This window comes from Gadus morhua, chromosome 7, assembly GCF_902167405.1.
Source record: "Gadus morhua chromosome 7, gadMor3.0, whole genome shotgun sequence".
Classification (NCBI taxonomy): domain Eukaryota; kingdom Metazoa; phylum Chordata; class Actinopteri; order Gadiformes; family Gadidae; genus Gadus; species Gadus morhua.
The window spans coordinates 25,000,992-25,024,716 of NC_044054.1; the positions used below are offsets into that span (position 1 = coordinate 25,000,992).

At 45.4% G+C, this 23,725-nt stretch overlaps 1 protein-coding gene across 3 annotated transcripts in view; it reads left to right on the top strand.

Annotated features, from left to right (window-relative positions):
* The window catches only part of cadm2a (cell adhesion molecule 2a), a 201,287-nt gene that overhangs the window by 168,920 nt on the left and 8,642 nt on the right, over positions 1 to 23,725 (top strand). For 2 of the 3 annotated variants that reach the window (XM_030360929.1, XM_030360931.1), the window contains 6 exons: positions 2,606 to 2,758; positions 4,700 to 4,837; positions 12,384 to 12,545; positions 13,259 to 13,349; positions 13,526 to 13,704; positions 17,416 to 17,523. In XM_030360929.1, the coding sequence (XP_030216789.1) occupies positions 2,606 to 2,758; positions 4,700 to 4,837; positions 12,384 to 12,545; positions 13,259 to 13,349; positions 13,526 to 13,704; positions 17,416 to 17,523 (831 nt within the window). The remainder of the gene's footprint in view (positions 1 to 2,605; positions 2,759 to 4,699; positions 4,838 to 12,383; positions 12,546 to 13,258; positions 13,350 to 13,525; positions 13,705 to 17,415; positions 17,524 to 23,725) is intronic. The other variant, XM_030360930.1, reaches the window with a different exon arrangement.

Below are 23,725 nucleotides of genomic sequence, written 5' to 3' on the forward strand. Positions count from 1 at the left end.
GTGGGAGGCAGTGCTAACGCACCAACAATGGTGTTCGCTTATGGTTGTGCCTTGAACTGCTCCGTTTCAATTATTTTTTTTAAATGCACACAAAACCCAGAGACACAGACGCACACACATCTACACAAACACATCCATAGGCACTGAACTCATTGAAACACACAGCTTGAAAGGTAAATCATTTCTGAGCCTTGGAAAATCGAAAGGGCTTTTTTTTTCCTGTGAAGACGTTCATGGCTGTGTACGTGCTGTCATCGATCAGCACGTACACCTTCTGATGCATAGATCACAGCAGTGCACGAGAAGCGCCTTTATGATGCACTTCAGTGAACGTTTCCTCGGAAGCAAAACACAACCTAAGTGGAGTTTCAAGACACAAAGTGGACAGTAAAGGAGGAGTAAGATACAACTGGGTACGGCCTGCCATTGCACTGTGCTAGCTTACTGCTAACTTATTATATTTGCAATAGTTTCTATTTTTACTTCTTTCCTAATTAGCCGTCCTACCCAGACGTTGGCATGTGCGTTGTGTATTTCACTCTAATGAACGATAGCATACCCTATCGTTGCGTAACACACAGGCATGCAAGCCATGACACTTAACTCATCATTAATTAAATAGCTTTCATCCATGCTCATATTTCATGTGTGTCGTGTTCTCTCAGGTGTAGGCGAGTCAGGCTAGGAAGGATAGTGGTGCTTGTAGTTATATAACTCACAGATTTAAAAAAAAAATTGGATGCAGTGCCTACAAAAATAAACAGGATACAGGGTATGGAGTTAGCTCATTGCAGTAGATTTTCTTTTAGGTTGTTAAAGAGCCTCGTGTTTCTCTACTGGGCCTTTCAAAAGGCTCTCTGGCCTTTGTCTTGAAACACCTCTGTGGCCACCAACCTTTGAGGATTTCACATAAGATCATCGTCCATGACCTTACCCATTGGTTTCACCGTTTTGCAGCCGTAGATTTTATCCATATTTGGCACATTGAGGGCGAGAATTCAATGGCCGCCTTGCGCTAGTCCATGGCCAAAACCTCGTTAATAAATATTACTTAATAAACTTTTTATAAAGAAAAAATGTCAAAATAAAGGATGAAAAAACAAAGGATAAAACAAAGATCGGCTTTGTGTTACGAGAATGATACATTTGTACTGTGGACTGAGACTGGCGTGGGTTAATTTTGCATCCATCCACCGCAAACCTCCCATAGGCTGTAGAGTAACCTCATGTCAGTCACTTCCTCCAGGCCAAACAGGCGGTTAAAGCTGCCGCTTAGGCCCGCCGCAAACCTTGAGCACCATTGCTAGGGGCTTGATACGACTTGCGTTTGATTGCTGTTAAAAACTCCATGAAACACTGCTCCCTGGTGGGGGCCTTTCTAATTAGTTAGCTGCCTTGGCCTCCCGCTTGTCAACTCAAGTCAATTTTATTTGCATAGCTCTTTATCACAATTACTGTCCCCGAAGGTTTCTCCAAGGCCTTGCAACTCTTGTCGAACTGCTTTTCTCCTAAAGCCCCCCCCCCCAGCGGCAGCCATGACTTTTGAACACAGAGCTACAGAGTCAGGATCAACCACTGTGGTGCAGCGCCTCCGTCTGTGGTTCCCTTTAAAGTGATATCACACACATTCTGTACTACTTGAACAACAATGTCAAACTCGCAAGCACACAAAATTGTGCGTTCACACTCACAGACAAACACGCCGACACACACACACACACACACATATGCTCATGGTAAAGATGAATGCATACACATAGATGCACACACATACACACACACACTCACCCACATTCCCACACTCTTGCTCACATTAAAAGATAATTAGATGAAGTGGTCCATCCGTACTGACTTTGATGGAGAGAGATGTGAAAGATCTGGGCTTGGTGGCCTTGGATCCTCGAATTAGAATGATTTGGTTGATGGGTGGCGCAGCACGGAGAGGGAAGGCTTGAATGAAACACTTGTCAGGACCAAGGTCGCAGAGACACAATGAATAGGAGGTCTAGGCAGATGATTTCAAATGCCCTACAGTCATTTTTCAAGTTAACCGTCTTAAACATCTTTGACGAGGAGGCTTTTACGGGAGGTAGAGAACGCTGATTTCTAACTGTTTGTGTATTATAATGCACAATATTTCTCTTTATGTAATTATTGATTACCTGTGCTGAATTAATCCGGCCCCATGCCAATTAGTCCTAATCAAATTTTGCTCGTTTGTTATTTATTTACATTCCAGTCATTTCCAAATATCCCACATGCCACATTCCGCCAAAAATATACTTAAATTTTAATCTGGATTTAGACAGCCTCCCATTGTAATCCCTCTTGATGGCGCTTCAAATTGAATGAATTGCAATAAGAATAAATAACCCTCTCTCTCTCTCTCTCTCTCTCTCTCTCTCTCTCTCTCTCTCTCTCTCTCTCTCTCTCTCTCTCTCTCTCTCTCTCTCTCTCTCTCTCTCTCTCTCTCTCTCTCTCTCTCTCTCTCTCTCTCTCTCTCTCTCTCTCTCTCTCTCTCTCTCTCTCTCTCTCTCTCTCTCTCTCTCTCGCTCTCTCTCGCTCTCTCGCTCTCTCTCTCTCTTTCTCTCTCTCTTTCTCGCAGCTCTACGGGACAACCGGATCGAGCTGGTCCAGGCCACGACTGCGGAGCTGACCATCAGCCTGAGTGACGTCACGCTGGCTGACGAGGGCATGTACACGTGCTCCCTGTTCACCATGCCCGTGCGGACTGCTAAGGCCTTCCTCACCGTGCTGGGTAAGGACACTCCCAACCCCCCGGCTTTTTATCCAGGGTTTATTCATCATCATCAGTCGTCATTAAACGCAGGCGGGGGGGTGGTGTACCATGCTCACAGATGCTAAGGCGTACAGCAAGTGCAGACAGCCTCCTGTTCCACCATAGATTGATAAAAATATGCCGTGGGTTGGCGTATGGAGTGTGAAGACATTGGGGGTTCCGAACCCAGAAGCTTTTGACTGGGTTTCAAAACGCCCCAAACCACGGGGCGGGAAAAGTTCCGCTCATTGTGTCCCAACTTGTTTGCCTAGACTCCCACAAGTGATGTTGTGCCTGTCTGCTTATTGCTAAACTGCAGACAGTATTTTCTCATCCCTGTCAACAGGCCTGTTATATTGTGCTGATTATTTCACTGATGTAAATGGACGCACTGGGCTCGGCGGCGCCCTTAGCCGAATGTCTGCATCAACAAACACACGAGAGTGTTAGAATAGAAGCTCAATAGAAAGAGCTCAATGAAGTGAGAATATTTTTCTGATTAATATTCCACAGGCATCCGCTAGTGAAACAACATAACATTTCACCAGTAACATATTTTCCACATTCGACACAGAGCATATTCTAGCCCTGACTTTTCAAACAAAAACTACACTGCAAAACCCGTGATTAAGGTTTGAGGGCTTTGAGTTCAGCCAATGCCGTTCCACGTCCCGGCGGCGTAAAGCATTCGATCTCACAATCTCATGCCGCCCCCTATACGTCGACACGTTCGCTCGTGCAGGTAAATGCAGTTTGGGCAATAAAGAGCCATTCATGTCCGATCCCTTTCTGTCCGCCAAGGGACTCACCGAGGGGATTCAACACACGGGACCGGACGTTGTAAACGGTTAACCAGCCCTGCCATCAAACCATACGCCCGAGTCCTATCCACCAGGCGGGTCATTGCGTTAGAGCTTCAATCCCTCGGTGTCCTGGGACTGTTGGCTCCGCAGTCCTGGCAAGCCGGTGCGAGAGGCGAGAGGCAGCGCCTTGGCAGGGAAAACAGATTGATTACCGGCTCATACGGTGAAGATATTCCCGCTGTCGCTTCACTGTTCTCCCGGGACTACGTATGGAAATGAAAATGAGTGTCGCAGCCGCCCGACGGCAGGCTCGGCCCGACGGAGATGATGTGATGCGCAGGGTGATGGATTAATAGACTCCCACGTACGCAGCAGAACCTCCCATCCTACAGCACTACGCATGTCATTCCAATGTCTCGTTTTTGAAATATCTCCATACGCCACCCACAGCATGTTTTTATCAATCTATGGTGGAACAGTAGGCTGTCTGCACTTGCTGTACCTTATCTGAGGCGTGTGCTCACGTGATCTGTCTTTTTTTGCATACAGTAGATAGTGGTAGGATTAACATACGCGAGGTGCCGGTGGACTGGTGTGTGTATCGCAAAGAGAAGATCTTTAGGGGTCCGTGCGATGGCTTGTTTAGGGTGAGCTCGGGGAAGACAAGGTCGTTGCTGCTGATCGATAGACCTCTCAGCCGGACGGACATGGACACACTGATTGGTTATTTCTATTGAATGGGTGAACAGTAACACACACTGTACGTTTAAAATACTCATTATAAGATGGACATCTCATGCACCGTTCAGTGGCTTTCCCATAGGGCACGGTTGTACTTATGCACCAATGTACACTCGCACATACGCACACAGACACACACAGACACACACAGACACACACACACACACACACACACACACACACACACACACAATACTTATGTATTTTCTTAGTATGTAAATATGTATGTGTATGTATATTTATATATATATATATATATATATATATATATATATATATATATATATATATATATATATATATATATATATATATATATATATATATATATCTCATCTCATCTCTCTCGTCATGTTATTTCCCTCCTCTCCTCTAGGGGTGCCAGAGAAGCCAGAGATTGACGGCTTCATAAAGCCGGCCCTAGAAGGAGACAAGATCACGCTGACCTGCATCACCCAGGGCAGCAAGCCTGCAGCTGACCTGCGTTGGTTCAGGAATGAGAAGGAGATCAAGGGTGAGTCCGGCCACTCCCTTCCTCTACCTGCCACTTGTGTGTGTGACCCCCTAACCATCCCACCTTATCCTTATCATCATCGTCCTACCTCAGCTTACCTTTCGTACCCTACTATACCCTACCTAACCCTACATTATGCCACGGCATTGTTAAATACCTGATGCTGATTGGTCAATACGTGACACCTAATAATTATCCTACCAATCCACATGAAAACCAACGGTAGAATAAAAACACTTTTCCTTGAGAACGCACAATAAATATGCAGGCTGGAGGAAAATTCAAATTTCAGCTGATTAAGTTGATAAAAAAACAATAACATTATAGTTGAGTGCACTGATTTTATTGTTGGTAACTGAGATATAAGCTGAATACACCCCTCCGGGCTGTACTGTTATCAGAAAATAATGAACAATGGGGGTGGTTATGTGGCAAAGGCGAAGCCAAGGCTGCTTATCAACCTGTTGTGGTCTGTTCCTCACATTCCCACCCTACCTAAGCTAACCTTAGGTTACATAACCTGCCCCACCTTACTTACTTTACCTCAGCTTTCCCAACTTACTTTACAGTACTTTGTAACTGCCTCACTTTTGGTTCCCGGCAGTAACTGCTAGAATATAGCCATGGAGATGACAATTATGTCGACAGAGATTGAGGAGGGAAGAGAGGTAAAGTGTCTGGAAACAACCAGAGCAAGGAGAAAAAAAGTTGCTAACATCTTACAAGAAAGGGAATGTAAAGGCTGAACTTGTTAGACGTCTGAATGTATATACTGCGGGGTTTGCAAGCTCATCCTTACTGTTATCTGCGTCCTCTCCACGCCGTAGTGCTGAGACTCAGTCTGGAGAGCTCTCCATTGATTTGTCATCCCACAAATAGAAACGGCAACACACGGTAATGACCGTGGAAGCGGTCTACTCGCATAACGCCGTGTACATTATGGCACACAGACGTTGGAAAGACTTAACAACCGCACTCCAGGGAGACGGTTATTCGTCTTGTTTTAATGTGTCGTCGTTTGGTTGTGAGTGAACGGGGTCGATAAAGCTTTTAGAGCCAAACGTCGGATTAGGGAGCCGTTGTCGGATACTATTGGACTCCTCTACAGTTTCCAGCAACAATGCGCTGTGCGTCAGAGCCAAGTAGACCCAGATCCTCTGAACCAAATCCCAGCTGAAGTGGCCCGCCTAACCCGGGTTAAGCCCGCACCGTTCAGCCGGGCATCGAACGCCTGCTTCCAAGGTCACGATACGACAACACAAGCAGATAAACACAAATCAATACTCGCTATTCCCACCACAGTTTTAGCCATCCTAAGCTGTTATATAATTATATTTTTCTTTTTTTATTCTGGGGTGCTTTTTTTGGGGCCGTGAATCACCACATACGATTAGAACTGTTTCTCCAGTTCTAGGCCACCGGTTCCTCCTTACATTTTTCTAACGCATAGTTACTATCATTACTTTTATTAGTATTATGATATTTAATATAATAGTTATAGTTAGTTATTTGATTTTATTTGATTGGAAAAGTGGCATAACATGATTGCTTATAGAGTTGCACTGGGACTTTTAAACACTCATATATCACTCCACTTTACAGGTGTACATTACAACAATCTTAAGCTATTAACTCATCGAAATCACACATACCAGCGACTGTCAACAGACTTCTTATTTCACAACAATAAATGGAAACATACTGATACATTTACATGGCACAAAGCTACTTCTCTGCGGAACGGAAACGTGTGCAGCAACACAATTTAGCAAGCGAGAGTGCAGGAGAATGTTTTATTTGATGCTTGGCAGCAGTCCAGTACCCGTCCAGTTGCGGAACAATTTGTGTTGGCGGAGCCAAATAAATGATCCAAAAAAAACCAATCATTATCTGTTGTCGCTTATTACTGTTAACTAATAAATGCGGCTTGTAGAACTGTTGCATAAAAGCAATATCACACTCGGGGTCGTGCCCTCTCAAGTGATATTGCTTCAATATATCTCATTATTATTATGATTATTCACATTTGCCCCAACATTAACATCTGCAGCATTTAAAACACAACCTGCAGTCCTTCACAAACAACCAAGTGAAGAGCGGCAAACATGTTAGGGTCTCCACAGTGTTTGCAGAAGCCGATCCCGCAGATAGGCTGAGGATGTACAGGATATGCGCCGATCCATCTGATTGTGCTCTTGCATGCTGGGAATAAATCACAATTGTGACATATTGCTGTGGGATCAGGGGAACACCCGATTACATTATCAGCACAGAGCCACTGCAGTAGTCCATCAAGCATTCACACGAAACCAACAGACCTCACACCAGGCTGGTCGTGACTCTGTGTGAGTGTCTGTGTGTGTGTTTGTGTGTGTGTGTGTGTGTGTGTGTGTGTGTGTGTGCGTGTGGGTGAATGCGTGCATGCACGTGTGAGTGTATGGGTGTGTGTATAGGTGTGTATCTGTGTGTGTGTGTGTGTGTGCGTAGATATATATGTATGTATGCTGAAGAGAAACCGAGTGTCTGATAGGCAGCGTCTAATATCCTTGTTTGGCCGTCTCTTCGTCCGCTCCCAGAAACCCTTGAGTCCCCTCAAGTTATGATATCTGTCCGTCTCCGTTCCACGCGGCGTCCTGGAGACTGCCGCGCATCACACGCACCAGGCCCTTGTGAGCACAGCAGATAGGCAGGAAGCAGCCTCACAGTGACCGGGCGAGGCATATGGAAGGAATCAAGCTGCGGATGTGCCTTTTTTTTTTGGGCATGAGTGGGGTTGTTGACTTTCAGCCCCGTCTTTATAATCCTCTCTGAACCAAAGCGCAGGCATGTTGCTGTATCATTTCCCTGGGTGCCCGTGTTCCATAAGAAACCCTGAGGAAAAAAAAAAAAATAGGAGGATTTCATTTCATTTCATTCCGAGTTACCCCCCTAGAGGGTTTATGTCCCTTATTCTATTGTCGAAAACGCTGTAAGTCAAGGACAAGGACGCAGTGCAGAAAACGTAGCCTGCGTGTTTTACAAGGTTAGCTTCAGTCGGATCGGCCTGCTGAGGTCCCTCCAGTCTGCAAAGTCGTTTAAGACTGTTGGTTAGTTGTGCTATCACAACACTATCATGGCATTAACATACCGGGTCACTTTAATGCGTCTATTTTTATAAAAGAAAACAACATACCAGGTCAGTATACTATGGTACTGTTTTATGACTGTATCTACATTTCGCTCTTCGAAGAGCGGTTATTGTTATTTTGGGGTTGTGCTATGCTATCGCTAGGGTATCATTGCGATGGCATACATGTGCAATATGCTCCTGTTTCACTCCTGTTTTTTAAATTCTAAAAGACCGGTGAATATGCTATCAGCATCTGTTCATAGTGTTGGGATACCTGTTTGGTCAATTAGTTATTAAAGAGCAGGAGTTGTCAGGGTGATTCCTTAAGTTTTACTTGACAAATAAGTTTTGTGGGGGCATTCCAAAAGAAATTTAGAAAAAACATGGTGTTTAAACTTTTCATTATTTCCATGACTTAAGGAAAAGATCATTGACATATTGAAAGTTTCTGGCTCATTTGAAGTCTGGGTTTCAGTCATTTTGACAGTGCTGCCATGTACCTCTTATTCTTTCTAAACTCGAACTGGGACCTGTTACTATTTCACCGTTCCCAGGGGATGGAGAGGATCAATGGCCATTAAAGATTTAATTCCAAGATGGTTGCTGCAAGTCACAGTGCAGGCATGAATAAAAGATGCTTCTTAATGACACTCCTAGAGATTCAGAGCCTCTCAATTCTTATAAAGCACAACCTCGGGCAACTTTATAAGACCTAGGGATACGTTCTTCTAAACAAACAGAGGAAGATTGAATCTGAGCTCATTTAGCCCCTTGGGCTGTACTTCTTACAAAATCAATGGTTGTTTGTCAAGTAAATACACATATATAATTCAGAGAAAATATAATCACTGTATGTTTAATCTCGTTGAAGTGTGTGGTTAATTTATTGCCGAATTTACTTTCAACATCAACATAAATGCATGGGAATCGAATGAGTGTTTGGGTAGCTTGTACGGGTGCAAATGTGCATGTGTGTGTGGGTTAGTGTGTGTGTGTGTGTGTGTGTGTGGGGGGGGGGGGGTATGTGCGTGTGAGTCATTTTGATTGATGAGTCATCTTGATTGACAGGTGGACATTAACAGCATCCAAAATGTCCGCCTCCTATTTATGATTCACTCAGGAGGTGAACGATTATTCACCGGCCAATTAAGCCACGTCCCGCTCTTCCCTTTCGTCTCATATTGCTCAACACAAAAATAAAAAGAACCAATTAGAATCACATTTACCTTTTTAATAAATGACTGACAGGCATATCCATTTGCAGCAGCTTACTTTACACAAGCAGGATCTAATTGTTTCATTAGAATAATCACTGCCTTATCAGGGTCTTATCTTAATGCGAGGAGACATTTTGTCGAATTTTCATCAAGAATCAGACAAAATGTCTCCTTTCATTAAGATAAGACTGAGCTAAGCAACACGTCCGGCGTGAAGCTACAACCCCCTTGATGTTTCCCGAACTATGAGCATCTGCAGGCCGGCGTAGCGCCGCCGCTTCAGGGTGTGCCACGACTGCAAATCCGGCCCAAAAATGAGGTTATTACGGAGGAAAAAAATTTCTGTTGAAATTGACCGATGGGAGACCGAGCTCGGGAATACTAAGTACAGACTCTCTCTCTCTCTCTCTCTCTCTCTCTCTCTCTCTCTCTCTCTCTCTCTCTCTCTCTCTCTCTCTCTCTCTCTCTGCTCCCTCTCAACTCAAACCAAGCTTTTAGCAGGAACCCAACCGGCTGGGCCGTTGACAGCACTGCAGGTCTGTCCGTCATTAATCTGCAAACAGTCTCACCGGGAGAGCCGGAGAAATCACTGACACAGGAATACGGGGAGGAGAGGGATGGATGGGTGGAGAGTAACACAAAGCGATAGATAGACAGACAGAGAGATGGACAGAAACACAGAGAGATAGAGACAAACAGATCGATAGAGAGACAGAGGGCAAGATGGACAAACAAAGAGCGATAGAGAGACAGACAGATAGATTGACAGAAACACAGAGCGATAGAGAGACAGACAGATAGATTGAAAGAAACACAGAGCGATAGAGGTAGACAGAAAGATGGACAGAAACACAGAGCGATAGAGAGACAGAGAGAAAGATGGACAGAAATATAGAGTGATAGAGAGACAGACAGATAGATGGACAGAAACACAGCGATCGAGAGAGAGACAGAAAGATGGACAGAAATACAGAGCGATAGAGAGAGAGACAGGAAGATGGACAGAAGGGAAAGAGAGACAGTCAGAAGGATGGTCAGAAATTCAAAGAGAGAGACAGAGACAGAGAGAGAGAGAGAGAGAGAGAGAGAGAGAGAGAGAGAGAGAGAGAGAGAGAGAGAGAGAGAGAGAGAGAGACAGAGACAGAGACAGAGACAGAGACAGAGAGACAGAGAGCGACAGACAAGGCTTCAGGGAGATAGATAGAGACACAGACAGACAGTCACAGATAGAGGGATATATAGGCTGGTTGATATGTATAGAGAGAGAGAGAGCGAGAAAGACAGACATATAAAGAGACAGACAGATGGATATGAAGTCATGAAGGACACCAAGCCTGCATACCACTCAACTACTGTGTGGAGGAAAATCATCCTGTTCTTTGTGGGAGGAACATACAGAACATTTGATTGTGGTAAAAGTTCGGAACATTCCTCCAACAAAGAACATGATGATTCTGCTGTGCAAAGTTCCTAAATACAGTAGGCGTCCTTCAAACAAGGGCTCTGCGAGTGTCAAAAGAAAGTGCGCTTATACAAATGGACCTCACACCATAAATTCAGTGAAGTCGGCAGTGTCCAACGCACACACACACACTCTCACACACACACCGGACACACACACACACACACACACACACACACACACACACACACACACACACACACACACACACACACACACACACACACACACACACACACACACACACACACACCTTCGCTGTCAACGCCACTGAAAGCCCCCCCGTCTCTCTGAACCAGAAAACAATTACCCAGGCATCCTGTAATTACCTTAGCCGTTCTGCAACAATAGACTGATGATTCGTACGACTTTGTGGCAGAGTTTTATCGTGATTGACCGACAGACAAGTTTTTTAAAGTCCTTTCTAATCTTTCCTATTCATGCGCTGATAAGCCGTTTCTTTAATCAGTTCAATGGCCTGACATTCTTACCAGGCTAAGCAGTCGTCTGCTGTTCACTGGTGTATTTGAGAGATCTTGTTTTGAATCCAGCGATTTGGAAGCAGTCTAGTTATTATCCCGTGTTATATTATTTTGATGACATTATTCATATTGTTATTTATATTCATATGAAGGCTGGCTTTCCCTCAGGTGATCTCATATCAGCCCCTCACCTTTCCTCTCCTCTGCTCTGTTCCTGTCCTCTCATAACCTCCCCTCCTCTTATCCTCTCCTTCCCTCTCATCATCTCCTTTCCTCTCATCTCCCCCCTTTGCCTCCTCTCATCTTCTCTCCTCTTCTTCCGTCTCCTCTTCTCTCCTCATCTCTTCTTCTCCTTCCCTCTCCTCCTCCACAAAGTTAACACAACCTGAACACATATTTAATTCCGAGCAGCGGCAGTAGCATACCCAGTCATCTCTCTTCACAGTCCTCACTTCACCTGGAACCCATCTGTCTGGCATGGAGTTTAGCATTTATATTTTTTTTAATAAAAGCTGCTTCCCACTGCTCACAATATTGAGAATCAGGTTAGACTTGAAAATATCACAAAGGCCCGTGAGAGTTATCTTGTGCCTGTCTGTCTTGTTGGCCAACTAACATTGGCATCCTTTACCCATACTCAAATCCCTGTATTTTGTGCATTTTGTCAATATCTATAAAAAATAATAATTGTTGTTTCTTCTAAAATATTATTCACACAAATTAACAAAACAGATCACATTTCTGAGGAAAAATAGTCTGATCGTTTTCAGCAACAGTTTTGGAGGAAATCTATTGGACTCAATTCATACAATAAACTATAATAATGGTCCTCCCCACCCTGCACTAAGTTCCTGTATGTTTAATCGTATAGTTAATAAAGAGATGTGAGTGGAAGGTCTGAGCGTGTATAGGACCATGAAGGTGTTTTGTTTTGACCACACCGAGAGCGGACCACCCTGGAAGCCAGGCTCTTCTGCTCCACTAACCACCTTCTCTCCTCCACCCCTCTCCTCCCCCTACTCTCTTCCCCTCCACTCCTCTCCTCTCCTCCTCCCCCCTCCCCCCTCCCCCACTCCCCTCCTCCCCTCCTCTCCTCCCCTCCCCTCCCCTCCTCCCCTCCCCTCTCCTCCTCCCCTCCCCTCTCCTCCCCTCCCCCGCTCCCCTCCTCCCCTCCCCTCCCCTCCTCTCCTCCCCTCCCCTCTCCTCCTCCCCCGCTCCCCTCCTCCCCTCCTCTCCTCTCCTCCCCTCCCCTCCCCTCCTCCCCTCCTCTCCTCAGGGGCTAAGGAGGTGAACGCCAGCGGGAAGACCTTCACGGTGCGCAGCTCCCTGCAGCTGGAGGTGAACCGCGACGACGACGGCGTGGCGTACACCTGCAAGGTGGACCACGTGGCCCTGTCCCACGCCCCCCAGCAGGCCACCGAGGTGCTGGAGGTCCACTGTAAGCCAGCACACTCACACGCACGCACACACACACACACACACACACACACACACAGAATCATACACATGAAAACACACACGTACACACACGCATGAACGCATGTACGCACGCAGACACACACACACAAAATCATACACACACACAGATATACACATAAACACACAGGCATGCACGCATGCATGCACACACTCACACACACACAAGCATGTATGCAAACACACACGCGTGCACACAAACACACACACATGTGCACACACACACGCATGCACGCACACGCACACATGTGCACGTACGCACACAAGCATGAATGCACACACACACACACACACACGCATGCATGCGCGCATTTATGCATGCAAACACACGCACACACAGACGCAAGCATACACACACATGTACACATGTACACAACAGCTTGCTCTCAAAGATACACAGATACAGACGTACAGATCAAATGTTGATGCCCATACACACACACACAATCACTCACAGATGAAAACACATGCACACACACAGGCACACACACACACAATCACACACACACACACACACACACACACACACACACACACACACTCACACACACACACACACACACACGTGAACAACACACAAAAGCTTGCTCTCACCAAGTTGAACATTTACACTTGCAAATACATTCAAGTACCGTAAGTACCGACCACAGTTGTCTTTGCTCCTCCTCTGCTCAGACGCCCCTCATGTGGAGATAATCTCCTCCCTCAGCATCCCTCAGGAGACCCAGTTCCTCAAGCTGGAGTGTATGTCCAAAGGCAACCCCTCGTAAGTACCCCCCCAACATAACATATATGAAACACACGAGAAAGCAGGGATAAAGGTACCCAGAACAATTTGGCTGGGGGTCCAACCCCGGTCTAGCCACTACCCTATCCCCCTCAGCTTGGGTACCTGGTCATGCTCATCAACCCCCCCCCCCCTCCTTCACCCTCCCTCTCCAGGCCAGACCCCGTGACGTGGTTCAAAGATGGCGCTGAGCTCCCGGACTTGGAAAGGATTCTCGTGGAGGGCCGGGAGCTCACCATCTCCTCCCTGAACAAGACGGACAACGGCACGTACCGCTGCGAGGCCAGGAACCACCTGGGGGTCAGCAAGGACGAATACGTGCTCTACGTCTACGGTAAGGTCTCAGGAAGACGCGACCAACCAGAAGGCCTCTCAAAGTGACAGTGAACCCAACGTTAAGCATGACCCTCACTTTGATTCCTGCAGCTCCCCTGAGCTTGTATCTGTTGTCTGCTTCAGTTTAGAAACTGAGATTCTCCGTTCCCAGTCGCTCTGATATTGTTTGTCTGCTTTGGTTGCTTCCAGCCTCACTTCTTACTAGATTTTTTCAAACATATATTCTAAATCAATGCATGCAAATGTGCATCACGGAGAAGGAAGTGAACCAGAGTATATTTTCCAGTTTATAAAAGGGTTGTAAGGCACTGGAGGTGAACGGTGATTATGATGGTTATACCTTAACGTTTGCTTTGAATGATACACCCGCAACTATATCTTCAACAAGCCTTTCGACAAACATTCGTGCATAAAAATATGTGCTTTTCGGTGGACCCATCCATATCTTACAACACTGTGAATGCAAACATTGTTAGCATGCATGACCCCAGGGAAAACAAATGCTAAACCGCCTGACAAAACAAGTCACTAACACACACAGACACACACATGCTTTGCATACACAACGTACACACTCTGGAATCTCACAGGTTTATCAGTAATCATCAGTAATGTACTGTATGCATATCTGTCTTATTTCTTCGAGAAGGCAGAGGGATAACTCTCAGGTCATACACTCGAATGTTGTGCATCCATTTTAAATATGTTTTTCTCTGCCCTCCCGGGGGGGGGGGGGGGAGGTTAGCATACCCCAGAACGTGGAGCCTGTGAAGGATCCAACCTTGATCCTCTCAATAGTTAATGACATGTTTGCTGCAGCTCATTGCTCATGCTGCAACATCGCTGTGGGGCTACAAGAGATATTGACCACCACAGAAACCCAGGGGTTAAAGCAGGCAGGCTCTTCAGACAGAATACCTGGGTTCATGCCCCCTGTGCTGGTGTGTGGTGGTCCGACGGTTATCTGTATTCAGGTGTTAACTACAGGAAGACGGTCACGAATCTCTTTATATTGGTTTACGTCACCAGGTCTTTAAGTTTGTTCTCATCTGATTCACTTTTACATAGAATAGTTCCGTGAAAGGCCCGAAATAAAGAGACTCATTCAAGGTTTATTTATGTTCTGGTAGGTATTGCATCAGAATGATAGCTTTTTCAAATAATCTTTTCAAAATAATGGGCTGGATAATATGAAAGAAATAGGCTTTTGGTTTTATCAAGATTCCTGAAGCTGTATCAACACTGGTGGAGATATACTAAGTGCTGCAAGAGTCTAAATGTCATATAAAGCCCAGGAGAGGCCCAATTTATCTTTTTTCTCCAGCTACATTTTTAAACATAGATTGTGTCCCAGTTACCCAGGCATTGAATGGCTGATTTTAATCTGGACATATGGCGTTTAGATAGCACCAGCCTATTCAGTCCCTGCACATCTACACAATTGTGGATTGAGTTTTAGTCTACTGTGTATTGCGGCAATGACAGATGTGGGTCAGAAAAAAAGGTTTATAGCTATAGACAGAAGACTCGCTGTGAAATGAATGTAAACCCTGGCAAAAATATATTGCAGAACAAGCAAAGCATGTAAACATTTTGATTCGTAAATCAAATTTAAATCATGAATAGCATAGCTGAACTGTATAGCATCCCTTAATAAGTGTCCATCTTCGCAACTCTCCACTGTTTTCCATCCTTCATTACCTCCAAGAATCCAGTAGGAGTCCATAAGGGAGCTTCAGGCATTCTGTTCATCAATTGTCACCAATAGACTACTTTAAGTGCTACCCAGGATTCATTTTGACATGTCTTTAACTTCTCACATCCCCCATAAGCCAGGAGTTATAGTTTTATTATTATGATGTATTCACTATTCAAGAACCTTGCAGTCAGTGAGAACTTAATGCATCATATCAAGTTAAATATCACTAACAGTTTAATATTTAAGTACTATGGTTTGGGTGTGTTTGTGTGTGGGCGTGGCTGTGAGTGAGTGAGTGAGTGAGTGAGTGAGTGAGTGAGTGAGTGAGTGAGTGAGTGAGTGAGTGAGTGAGTGAGTGAGTGAGTGAGTGAGTGAGTGAGTGAGTGAGTGAGTGAGTGAGTGAGTGCGTCCGTGCGTGCGTGCGTGCGTGAGTGAGTGAGTGAGTGAGTGAGTGAGTGAGTGAGTGAGTGAGTGAGTGAGTGAGTGAGTGAGTGAGTGAGTGAGTGAGTGAGTGAGTGAGTGCGTCCGTGCGTGCGTGCGTGAGTGAGTGAGTGAGTGAGTGAGTGAGTGAGTGAGTGAGTGAGTGAGTGAGTGAGTGAGTGAGTGAGTGCGTGCGTGTTCGTCCGCACACGCGTGTGTATGTGCCCAGACTTGCTCTTCTCCTTGTCGGTCTTCAAATGCCAATCCAGCATAAGAACAAGATAAAGCAATCCCCTTAACTTAACGGCGGCAACTCTATATCCTCAACGCTTTCTCTCACGCTCTAAAAAAACCAGGTAATTGGGTACTGGGCGGGTCAAACTATTTCATCCAAATTCATTAGCACCTCTCCTTAAATGGCATCCAGGCACTTCCTAGCCTCCGTCGGTGGAAAGCACTGCTTTTAGCCTTTTTCAATCACTGCCGTAATTCATGCAAAATGCCATCTTCAGCTGTTTCCCACTCCTCGCCCAATCCCTCCATCCCCCAGACGGGGCCACGTCTCCGGTAAAGGGAATTCAAATGTCACCCCCATACTCAGGACGCCTCGGCACGGAGCTCTGAGCTACGGCGAGCCAATTAGCGGAGGTTGTGTCCGGCCGTAAACAACCGGGGCGGGCGTGGCGGAGACGGAGCCGGCGACGCTGCCGCCCCCTCATTACCTTTGTTCCAGTCTCACTGTTGTGTTCCCCGAGCACGCCATCCCCAGCACGCTTCCCGAGGATCAAGCCTGGTTATACCGTCTGTTCCAAACAAGAAGATGTTTTGTGTCCAATTAATGAATCCCGACAAAGTGTGATGAAATGGTTGACTCACAACTAAAATGTGTTAGTTTCCAAAAGTTGTAATAGTTGTAATACTATACAACTAATACAAATAAAATAGGTTGTGCGTCATGATTCAGTCCAACATAAAAAAGGAATGTGCTACGTTTTTGAAGTTGAAGGTTTTTCTGTTTTTTGATTTCCCTCTTGTAGATTGTTGTCCCCTTTACTGTGTCAACGTGATTTTATCACACATAGTCCATCTATGCAGTTTGGGCGTGTATCTCCATCGCAAAGAAACCAACCATGACCATGCTGATGTCCTTAGACCTCACAGAAAGGAGTGGTTTTGACCATGGGCAAAACAGATCCGTTGAATACCCGAAGGAAGCCAAGGAAAGGTCATTCTGAGATCACAAGCGCACAGTAAATCACTGGGTATTATGAGACAGTGATGCACATAAAAAGCCACTATTTAATTTAGCTAAACGAACAGCAATCAGTATGAACCAATGAGGGTTAGGGTCAGAGAATGACATCACTGTGCTTTACATTTTTTCTCATCATATTATTTTTGATTTATGTTGCTTATTACCATATTGCTTCACCAGCTCCCTGCTCTTTGCCCTTGTATTGTTTGTACCATTGTTTGATCCGTGTCTGTTATATGTGTCTGTTATGTGTGCGTGACCGTGGCTTTGTGTATCGTTTTGTCGTACGCATGCATGTGTGTGCGTGTGTGTGCGTGTGTTATCCCCTCCACCAGACGCCCCCACCACCCCGCCTCCACCCACCACCTCACCCCCCCCACCCACTCCTCCAGTCTCCAGTGCCCTCCGACCCCACGCTTCAGACCCCACGGTCACTGACACAGGTACAGTAGCGCCCCCCCCTCCAGCCACCCTACCTCCCTTCCTACCCACCTGTTCCCTCCTGCCTATCCTCCTCTACATCCTTCCCTCTCTCACCTCCTCTTCCTCTCAGGCGCCTCCTCTCCACCTCCTGTCCTCTCAACTGCCTCCTCCTCCTTTCTCCCTCCCCTTCCGCGTCACTTTCTTTCTTTGCATTTCATCCTTCCCCGACCCTTTGCCCTCCCTGCTCCCTTCTCCTCCCCTCCTCCCTCCTCCCCTTCCCCCCCCCCCCCCCTCCTCCCACCCCCCCAGTTCCCCCATCCCTCCTCCTCCCCCCTCCCCTCCCCCATCTCCCCCCCCCCCCCCCCCCCCCAGTTTCCCCATCCCCCCTCCACCCCCCTCCCCTCCCTCGTCTCCCTCCTTCTCTGTGCCTCCTCTTTCGCTCCCTGGAACGCCACAGAGAGAAAGAGAGAGCTGACTCGAGGTGTGTGTGGGGAGATCTATATTCCACCCCTCCTCGCGGGTGTGTGTGTGGTGCGCTTTCTGCTCCACACTCTTGTTATATTTCAGCCGCCGGTGACGTCCCTAATCCAGGGCCGTGAAAAACACTAAACAAATGTATGCTGGGTAATTAATTCCCTGATCTGTTGTGCACAGGGAGTGAGCGCAACGCGTCTTAAGTTGTTCCAGGATAGCTTCGACAGGCCTTGTGTTTTATGAGGAGCTCGAGCCACATGGGTGCGCGGATCACAAAATTGGCTTTGCCGAGAGACTGCTCCTGCCTTTATGTAACAGAGACCAGAGAACATAATCCACACCTTTTATCCTGCCGCTGCATTACCAAATGCATACAGCGCACTCTCTCTCCAGAGACACACGTACCCAGTCATTCTCTCTGTCTCTTCCTGGGCTCTATTTTTTCTTTTCTCTTCCTCTGTTCCCCCCCCTCCCCCTCCCCCCGTCCCCCCGTCCCCCCGTCCCCCCCCGACCGCTACCCAACCAGCCTTCTCTGGTTCCATTATCACTTCCACCATCTCCTGCCTGCTTCTTCAGAACAGAACGACTCTCGTCCCACAGATGAACCAGTGGGCCCCGCTCTCTCCCCTGGTCTCTCATCCACCTACCACTGCCTTCTCCGCTTTCCAGGTTGTCTCCCCCTCCAGCAAAAAAGACCGCCCTCCCAGCCTCCACCTCTCGCTTCCTCTGTGCCTTCATCTTCCTCTCTATTACCTTCAGACTCCCACTCTGTGCTTCCTCTGCGGGTTTGCTCAAAGCTTTATATATTTTTTTCCGGTTGTTTTTTCTCGTTCCCTCCGATTTTTCTCACCTCCGAGGTTACGCTGCGTTTCCTCACGGTTCAGAACCGGAACATACTCTTTGGTTCTTCCTTCCAATGGGTCTTTAAAGCTCTCCTGGAGCTGGCGTATGGGTAGGCTGGATCGTCTCTGTTTGTGCCTGAGAAACCTTGTGTGCTAGATTCCTCTACCAGCCCTTCACCTAGCTACAAGCCACGAACACGTCCTCGTGCTTGAACACTTCTGTGTGTATATGTTCTCTGATTACTCAACATCTCCCCATCAGAGAGCCAGCATCTGAAAACCGTGTTTATTTCAGATCTTGTTGTAGATGTTTTATTTTGCAAATATTCCGGTTGGGTTCCATGAAGTCTCCCGCTCCTCTCTCCCTCTCTGATCTTGCATATAGCTGTCCCTTCTGTCATAACTATGGCCAATCTAGAGGCATTGTTAGCATTATGCAAATAGACAAGCAAGGCTTACCGGCAGCTAATATGTTTTTTTTACTGTTACATCTCAAAACCGTGCGTCATTTTGATTTAACTAAGAGCAACAATTACCTGCCATTTTGTCGCAGTAATAAGATCATTTCCTTCATTTCCCACTGGATGAATTTAGTCCATCTAATGAAGATGGACTAACTCAATATAAGGGTAAAATGCTGAGTTATAGAATGAAGCCATGCTCTAGCTTAATAATTGTTAATTGTCAGATGTAATCCATCTTCTTATCTGCTTACCTTTAATAAGGAGGCCAGTCCATTGCACCGTAATGCGTACAGTTAACCAAACAGTATGCGGTCTAACAGCTTGCAGTCTGGGCTGCAACTCGCAGTCTCTCAATGATGAATTAATAATAAGTTGATAAAAAAAACGATTACACCAAAGAGGCCCTGGTGTAAAAGTAGAATAGATACAAGGGCTTAACAGGAACAATTCCTGATCTGCATGTGGCAGATGCCTTTTTGTATGATTGTATGATCTAACAAATAATTTGCTTCAAATTTGAATTTTATTCATCTATATTTTGACAGTTATTTTTACCCATTAAACAGAAATCCATTGTTTGATGTACATTTATATCGGTGAACGTAGTACATGACAACAGCGGCTTGGGTTCCAGGGAGTTTAAAGACAGCCTAGCCGCTTAAAACCTGTGATGTGAACAATGTGCCTGGTAGTAAAACAACAAAGAAAACTGTGATTTCAAGACCCAAATTACAATAATCAGTACTCATAGCAAAACATAACAAAGATAAACAATTCAGAAATACTAATTATTACCATTACTTGTTTTAGTTTGATAAATATGTATATGTGCCATTAGAAAAACAGAGTGAAATGTATTTATTCCTCCCCTTTTATTTTCTGATCAGTCAGCTGTTGTAATTGGGCATTTGGCAGCTATAAAAGCCCTTGGTGCAGCGCCTCCCTCTTAATTGATCCTCCTGATTTAAGTGCTCTTTGAGAGTCAAGAGCTTGTCCTTATTGCCTTTGATCTCAACGAGTCTCATTAGCTGCCATGACAACCACAGTGCCTGGGCCAGCAGGGCAATAGAGCAGGGATACATATTCAAATGAGACTGACCTGGGATTTTTCAGCATTTTATTGATATGGCCTTAACAATATAACAATAACCATATCCTCTATTTAACACCCTTATGTTCCTGTCAGGAATATAGTTAAATCAACCAGCAACAAATAGGCTTTTTTGATAGTGTCAAACGCATCTTTTTGGTTGCACATCATCCAAAAATAGGATAATTAAGATTGTGTTTTCTTTTCCAAGTAAATATAGCCTAATGACCGATTATCTTGTGAAGAAAAGAAATACAAATTGTCTACTTCTGTAGATTTGACAAGATCTTGTATTGACCTACAAACCAGGGCAAGTGGGAACACACTTGCAAACAAACAAACACACACACACACACACACACACACACACACACACACACACACACACACACACACACACACACACACACACACACACACACACACCACACACACACACACACACACTCACTCACACTCACACACACAGGGTCACTGAGTATCCATACTGATGCATCCCTCGTGATGCATTATGTAAATGAAGCTCTGGCACCTTGCAGCCCCCAGCCGTCGCCCCCCCTGCTGCCCCGTCGGTGTTAATGTCTGTGATGACCCTTCTCCATGTATCAAGGGCTCCATGTCACGAGAGGAGCCAGCAGCCCCCCTCCGTCCCCTACGCTCTGACCCCCCTTCCCCCCTCCGCTGAGCTCCCCAAAACCCCGCCGAGCTCATCGCCCAAAACCCACGCAAAGAAGCCGTGACCTTGTGAAGCGGCAAAGTAGAAACAAATAACAGCAGTGTTATTTGTGGCGGTTTTGGCGAAAGATTTGACAACTCCACGTCTCTTCACCACCAGTGTCGCCGTGGGGCCCTCTGGTTGCTCCCCGACTGACACCCCTCCAGACATGAGGGTGGGACATTGTTCGAGTCAAGTGTCTCTGTCTGCGGAGGAAGACAACTAAAAAGACGGAATCGTCTTGAGAAGGATGTTTCGTTTTTCCTCGGCTTCATTAGTTTCATCCTGAGGGAAATAAAGGAGAGAACGGCTTCTATCAAAAGACCAACCGCTTTGAGTACTGTATCGGGGAGGAGACGACACAGGGGAGCTCAATGAGCTTAATGTGGGATTTTCATAGCCTCGCGCAAAGTTGCTCTGCGGTTTCACCGTCGGGGGGGCCGGATGTTACCATAGTAACCTGCTTAACCCTTCAGCAGAGAGCTTTTGATCAAAAAAATTGTGTATGTATCAACAAGTTATTCTGCAATTCACAATCAACGGCCCACACACAATTTGCCTTTTATTCTGGGATGCATAGAACTTTCTGTAAAGTCGGCAGGTAGTTGATCCTGCGTAGAGCTTCTCCCAGGGTCTTCTCTATCTTTAAAGCCCCCAATGTTACACTTTCCAGTGGTAAAGTAATGGCAGTAATTAAGCATGCTAAGTTCCACGCCTTTATGTTTTTATTTATTTATTTGTTCATTAAATAAGTATGATTCAGATTCTTGATGGAATGTCACATTGTGCATCAAATATTGTATATTTCATCTACTGATTACCTTCCAATACGAAATCATAAGGAAGCTAAATTCCCGTGGTTCACAACAAAGTCTGTTGATTAGCACGACCCTATACCAAACGACAAAGTGCATGTTAGTGCTTGAGAATCTCAAACATCAGTGTTGCGCGGCTAACTTTTGAATGGAAACGGCCCGTTTCTATCCCACATGTGTTGTTATTATCGTCAATGGCGTGCACTGCCTTAAAGCCGCACTCAAACTGCATTAAAGTTGCATCAATGCCGAGACAAGCTAAGTAGATTCTAAGAAAAAGGAGTGCTGACTGCTGAATCCCATTCCTATTGATCGGTGGGTTGTAAATGGTGGGGGTGAAGGCAAGGATTAGAGATGCATTCCTCATGCGCTGTGGAGGTTGTTTTATTGCTAATTCAGTGTGTTTAAACCATCAGGAAGGTCTGCTCATAGCGTCTCTGGGGTAGGATGGGAAGTGCAAGCTAAATGCTATGGGCAACATGCAACCTCATCACATTCAACACTTCATGAAACCGAAAAAGGCTTTTAACCCTGTCTTGTCTTATCCCCTGCGAGAGGCACCCTATTACATCAGGTCACCAGGTTTAATCAGATCCTGAAGAATCGATAAATGTCCATCCTACGTTTTCTCCCTCCCTTACATCCTGTCTTATTTGTAAAAATCTCATATTACTGCATAAAGAAGTTGAGTACCCTCAGCCTTTGATGAAAGTAGGATCAATTAAAACATAACAGAAACTTTTTCCTGCTCTTCAAACTAGACCAGCTCAATGGTCAGTTGTCATGTTTAAAAGCTTGGAGAGCAAAATCGGAAATGACAAAATGATAATTGAATACATCCAGTGGACGGTGTGTGTCATTGATCACAGTTAAAACATTGTAACATCGATCAAGTGTTCAAAAGGCAAACCCACATTATTTTTACTTCCACACACCAATCGCTTTGTAATTACCGATACAACCGTACACGCAAACGATAGGTAGAGGACATGATTGAACCAGTAATCTCACACCATTGGTCTTCTTCATTTTCAGGTTTGAAAATATATATCTTAGTGGACAGGATATAGGGTTTAACTCCCAATTAAGAGATACTTGGTTCAATGCCTGAAAGAAGACCTCCTACCTGTAGGCATTTGTATATCCGCTGCCTGATGAATTGACTGTGAGTTGCTTTGGATAAATTGTCTGCTAAATTACTCGGTAGTAAAGAATATGAATATCCTATAATAACAGTATGGATTTTTTTATTCATTTGAGTAATTTGATTAGAGTAATTTGATTGGACAAGGAGCATTCAATGAGCGCTGATATAGAGTTTAACAGCACTGGGACTTTGAACTATAAGTGTATTACCCCACTATACAGGTGTTTCTTATATCTGTTAATTACATGAGCGATCAGAAGCTGTTCTGAATAACACAGCCCGCCTTAGTGACTGTCAAAAGACTCCTATTGCACTTGTTGCAAAATAAATGGAAACATACTGATAACTGTACATTATACAAAGGCCAACAGTAACTTGTAGACCTGTAGGCTAGATCTTGCCAAGCAAGATGCTTAGCAAGGTTCCTATTGCACTTGCGGAACTATTTGTGTTGGCGGAGCCAATATAATTATTAAACAAGCAAACTATAATCTGTTTTCGCTTATTACTGGTAACTGCTAAATTACACTTACAGAGCTTGTGTACGAAAGTAATATCAAAATGAAGGTTGTGCTGTTATACTGAATATCAGCCAGCTGTGGCCTGCAGACTTGTACCAACGACTGGATCACAGCCGGGCTGATATTCAGTATAACAAAACTCTCTCCTGTGATA